Source organism: Lupinus angustifolius, unplaced genomic scaffold (assembly GCF_001865875.1).
Source record: "Lupinus angustifolius cultivar Tanjil unplaced genomic scaffold, LupAngTanjil_v1.0 Scaffold_3_8, whole genome shotgun sequence".
Classification (NCBI taxonomy): domain Eukaryota; kingdom Viridiplantae; phylum Streptophyta; class Magnoliopsida; order Fabales; family Fabaceae; genus Lupinus; species Lupinus angustifolius.
In genome coordinates this window covers 5419-11341 of record NW_017716825.1, presented here as the reverse complement: position 1 = coordinate 11341, position 5923 = coordinate 5419, and the positions used below count along the sequence as shown (strand labels likewise).

Here is a 5923-nt window from a genome sequence, read left to right as displayed (position 1 = left end):
CATAGCAGACACACTTGGATTTACCTACTCAAACAAAAATCAGACACCTTGCATATGTTTCAGCATTTTATCACAATGGTTAAAACTCAATTTCAAGGTAATATCAAAGCTGTCCAAAGTGACTGGGGTGGTGAGTTTAGACCTTTCACGAATTTTCTTAATTCTCTAGGGGTGAACCATAGAATCTCCTGTCCTCACACTCATCACCAACAGGGCACTATAGAGAGAAAACATCGCCATATAGTAGAAACTGGCCTAGCTTTGCTAAATCATGCAAACCTACCTCTGTCTTTCTGGGAATATGCTTTTACACTTTACAACTGCAGTGTATTTAATTAATAGACTTCCTTCCCCTTCACTACAAAATCAATCACCACATTATCTCCTTTTCAAACATGTCCCAGATTACAAGTTTCTCAAGGTATTTGGATGCTCTTGTTATCCCTTACTTAGACCCTACAATAGTCATAAACTTCAGTCAAGATCAACTGAGTGTACCTTTTTAGGCTATTCTACTACACATAAAGGGTATAAGTGCTTGTCAAAAGAGGGTAGACTATACATTTCTAAGGATGTGATCTTTAATGAGCAACATTTTCCCTATGTTCCTACTGGTTCCTCTCCTACTTCTAACACAAAAATTAGTTTTGAGTCATTCAAATCTCCTCCTGCTCACATACATAATCCTATCCAATATGTCACAGAGTCAAGTCCTCCCCTTCAATCATCAATGACCCCTCATTCATCATCCACTGATTCTCACATTGTCTCAAGTAGTGATGTTCCCACAGATTTATCAAACAATCAACATCATTCCCCTATCAACACTCATATGTCCAGTCCCACTGCCATTGTTTCCTCCCCTGGTCAGCATACTACAAATTCTTCTACATTCTCTCAAGGTGTTACTACTATAGCTCCTACTCATCCTATGGTCACTAGATCCAAATCTGGAATTGACAAATCTATAGTTCCAAGAGAAGTGCTTAGAGCTCAGAATTGACAAATCTATAGTTCCAAGGGAAGTGCTTAGAGCTCTTCTAGTTCATACAGAACCCACAAGTGTTAAGGAAGCTATTGCTGATCCAGTTTGGCTACAAGCTATACAACTTGAGTTTGATGCTCTCATTAAACTAGGAACATGGTCTTTGGGTCCCCTACCTCCTCATAAACATGCTATTGGTTGCAAATGGGTTTTTAGAGTAAAAGAAAATGCTGATGGTAGTGTCAACAGGTACAAAGCTAGGCTTGTGGCAAAAGGGTTTCATCAAAAACCAGGGGTTGATTTCACTGAAACATTCTCACCAGTTGTGAAACCTATTACCATCAGAATCCTTCTCACCTTAGCTGTGACTTACAAATGGCCTCTAGAGCAACTAGACATTAATAATGCCTTTCTCAATGGTGTGTTAGAAGAAGAGGTTTATATGGTTCAACCACCTGGTTTTCACAGTGGAGACAAAAACACAGTGTGCAAGCTCCACAAAGCTCTATATGGTCTAAAACAAGCACCTAGACAATGGTTTGAAAAACTAAAAGGTACTTTAACTCAACTTGGTTTTCATATCAGCAAATGTGATAATTCTCTGTTTATTCAAATTACTCCTACATACAAGGTGTTTGTTCTGGTTTATGTTGATGACATTATAGTCACTGGATCCTCTACTTCTCAAGTTCACAAAGTCATTGACAAACTCAGCAACAGTTTTGCTCTAAAAAAGCTAGGTTCTCTTGACTGCTTTCTTGGAATATAAGTCAAACACCTCACTGATGGTTCTCTTTTTCTCTCTCAATCCAAATACATCAGAGACCTTCTACTAAGGGCTAATATGAACACTGCCAAGTCTACTCCTACACCTATGGGAACTTCCTGCAAATTAACCAAGTCTGGTTCAGAACAATTTGAAGATCCTACTTTATACAGGTCTATTGTTGGTGCTATGCAATATGCCACTGTAACTAGACCAGATCTAGCATTCAGTGTAAATAAAGTTTGCCAATTCATGAGCAAACCTCTGCTTCAACACTGGAGTGCAGTGAAGAGAATCCTGAGATATTTACAAGGGTCATCCTCCTTAGGTCTACACATCAAGCCTGCTGTTTCTTCTACTCCTATTGCTATCATGGCTTGTTGTAATGCTGATTGGGCCTCAGACCTTGATGACAGAAAATCCATCTCAGGAGCTTGCATCTTTGTTGGACCAAATATTGTCACTTGGTGGTCAAAGAAGCAACAAACTATTTCCAGGTCAAGTACAGAGGCTAAGTACAGAAGCTTGGCTCTGGCTACTCAAGAAGTGATCTGGATTGAATCTCTTTTCTCAGAGTTACAATACCAATATCAAACTCCTCTGGTTCTCTGTGATAACCTTAGCACTGTTGCCATGGCTCACAATCCTGTCCTTCACAACAGGACAAAGCACATTGAACTGGACCTGTTCTTTGTAAGAGACAGAATCCAATCAAAGGCTCTTCAAGTAAAGCATATTCCATAAGAACATCAAACTGCAGATATAACAAAGCCTTTGTCAACATCCAAGTTCCTCTCAATGAGAAAATCCCTTAGAGTGACAGATGCCTTGTCCCTAACTAATGAGTGTATCTAAATTGTTGCTCTTTCTTTGCTGTTTCTTCATTGTACTCTTTTAAGAACATAGAAAAAGGGGAGTTCCTTTTCAGGGGGTATATTAGAATAGTTAATATTGCCAGATGGCAAAACTGATTGTACAAAACAGTTATGCCCTAATGTGCCTCTATTCTCCTATAAATAGGATTGAGTAAGCACTCATCAAGTCACTTTCTGAAATAGAAAATAACTAACCTAAAGTTAGTTACAATTCAGTAACTGCTCTTTCTCTCTCTTCTCTCCTCTTACTTTTCTTCATTTTCTCACAGACCCTAATCAAATTCTAATTATTTCTTTATTATTACCACATTAATGATACTATTGGGTCAGGTGACACTGTAGAAAATGCCTTTGTTATTTTAAACATAGTCAAATAATTTTTATCGAGCCAAAAATTAATTGTAATACTCATGAGTTAGTAAAATAAATAAATATTTGACTCTTAAAATTAAAGATTGACCAAAATCCTGTTTTTAGGCAAAAAAAATATTTAAGTGATTCTAAATATTCTAAAATTGTTCTATTACTTACGAATAGGTAAAAAAAAAATTAAAATCTTTATAAAATCATAAAAATATATTTTTTGATCAACTTTATTTTTAACTTAATTAGGAAAACGAAAATATGGTTATGTGATATTTTTAAAATTGAATTCTTCCTTAAAAGGATAATAAATAACCCTTACCTAACTAAAACTCCCTTTTACTTTTATTAAAAAAGGAAAACAAAAATAGCAAATAAAAAAGGAAACAAAATCATCTGATATCCGTAACTTATTTTGATTGTACTTATTATTGTATTCAAAAAATGTAACTCAATCAAATTGATATAAAATTTTTGAAATGATCTGATTTACATATTTTCATATTGCAATCCTTAATTTATTCTTTTGGTCACATTTGGTGAAATGTAGTCTCTAAAGATTTTATTTTCTTAATCAGAGTGATTTATTCTACTTAACGAAATTGATACCAAAGTTATTTGATTTGATCTAGTTTGCATATTTTCATATTGCAATCTTTAAATTATTTGTTGATAAAGTTTTGATGAAAACAAATCTCTAAACATTCAATATTTTATTATAAAATGTTAACGTTAAAGAAGTATTTTTTGTGTCGAACAAAATTGGTATTCACATATACTACAGAAATAAAAATTGTGAATCATATCATAAATGATTATATTTAAGTATTTTGGGTCAATCTTATAACATGACGAAGAAATTGACGAAAATATAGACCATATGATTCAAGCGTGTTGGATGAAATCACAAAATGATTCACATGTTATATGTTATATGTGATGAAAAAGTATTACACAATGTTATATGGGAGTATGAATATGTGATGAGAATATTGCACTGGACGATTGAACACAGTAGATAAGATTAGAAAAAAATGCATTATGGAAAGAGTTGAAGTAACTTATTGTAGAAAAATGGTAGAAGCCTAAGCCTCAGTGATGAGAATATATAAAACAAACATTAGTCCAATTCTTATAAGAAGATGAAGACCAAGAAAAATCATATAAGTAATGATTAGGATTTCGATAGAAGTAATAATATTATTTACTTAAAGTTCAAAATAATATTATGTACTTATTTATTAATTATACTTACTCTTATTAAATAAAATGATATGAAAGATAGAGAAGATTATAAAATCAATAATAATTTTAAGAAAAATAAAAATCAATAGTTTATTGGAGTATATAAAATATTATTGTAGGTCTGAAATAGAAACTGTTGGGGTATCTTTTAATGTCATGCCATCCCAACAATGTGAAGACATAAAACGGATCAAAAATTTATTATTTATGGCACACGGTTTTGTTCTCACCATTTTCTTCTTTAGACTTGCCAAAAGCAATTAGCCCTCATGCTCATGAATATAAATAGCCATTACAAATCTAAACGTGTCAAAATGAAAACAAAAAGCAGAGTTGTGAAAAAGGTAAGTACGCAACTTTCCATTCCACATTAATTAAATTTACATTTCCTGAAATACTATTACAGTTGTAAAAAGAAGATTGAAACATTTCAACCAATGTTTTAAATTAAGGTTAACATTAAATTGCATTTACTATGATTGTGTCATGGGAAAGAGAGAAAATATACGTATGGGTACCGTAAGATTTGAATGTAATGTCAATTTATCATCTACCATTTATTTTTAATTATTATTAACTCTTATAAAATACAAACAAATCATAGTATTCTCGCATTTGAGGCAATCTTGTCTGAGCCGGAAACATCCACATTGGGGCTAACTCTTCCAACAAATATTTTTTTCATCCACAAAACTCAAACCCGATACTTTACTTAAGGGGAATCAAGCATGCACCACTTGAACCAACACCCGTTGGTATATAAAATTTTAATTTGATAATACATGAATATTATACTTTGTTGAAAATTGGGAAAAATGTGAAGAGATGATAATGAGAAAACTACATAAACCACAATGTTGTATTGTAGTTTAAAACATGTGTCGATGACAAATATTTAGCAAGGTCGTACTAATCAGTGAAACACCTAAATTAAAGCTACCACAACAAAAAATATGTTCTTAAGAATAACGCGCCCTCAAATATATTAGTTCCATAGATAAGAGAGAAATATCATTCATTATCCCAAGAAACAAGCTACAACAAAATAAAGGTCCAAAATCTTGTGCTGATGAATAACGTTTCTAATCGGATTCATGTTTCACAGTCTCTACCATTTCCACCAATTTATCGTTCTTGTTATAGTTACAACTTACAAGTGTTGCTGTTGATGTTGTACTTCTCCTATAACGAAGAGGATTTGTTTGAGCACATGGGTGTGGCTAAGAATGTTGGCTTCTCTTGTCCAGCCATGACAACAAAGATCTTCTCGTGAGTTTGTGGTGTTGCTTTCTGTGCCTCAAGTTCTTGTTTTGCTTCTTCATTTTCTTCATTTTGTTCTGAAAGCTTCCAAAAGTTATATGCAAGTCGAATCAAAATGGCAAAAGCAATGAGACTCAACATGGTGGCAAACCCATTGAATAAGTATGGAACAGGAAAATGCCATGAAGAGTTTGGTTGGTGAGAAATGGCTGGGGATTTTGCTGTCATCATCATGGTTATGGATTCTCTGTATGTTGCTGTTTTGGTTTAAATGTGAGTGGGAGACAGAATGAAGTGTGGGAATATGGTGATATAAGAGAGAGGAAAAAAATAATGATGGTTTTGGGAGTACAAATGGGAAAGTATTATTTATTTAAAGCTAGTATTTATTTATTCAAAGCCCAGCAAGTTGTTTTAGAATAAGTATAA

The 5923-nt window shown here is 33.4% G+C and overlaps 1 protein-coding gene across 1 annotated transcript; it reads left to right on the top strand.

The window, feature by feature from the left end:
• Window positions 1-1829: 1829 nt before the first annotated feature.
• LOC109337236 (uncharacterized mitochondrial protein AtMg00810-like) lies at window positions 1830-2495 on the top strand. Its single transcript, XM_019574161.1, has one exon. The coding sequence runs from the start codon at window positions 1830-1832 to the stop codon at window positions 2493-2495; it is 666 nt and encodes a 221-aa protein (XP_019429706.1).
• The last annotated feature ends 3428 nt before the right edge of the window (window positions 2496-5923 follow it).

Bases quoted from the DNA above. Each gene is read 5' to 3' on its own strand.
- LOC109337236 (XM_019574161.1), top strand. From the start codon at position 1,830: ATGAACACTGCCAAGTCTACTCCTACACCTATGGGAACTTCCTGCAAA.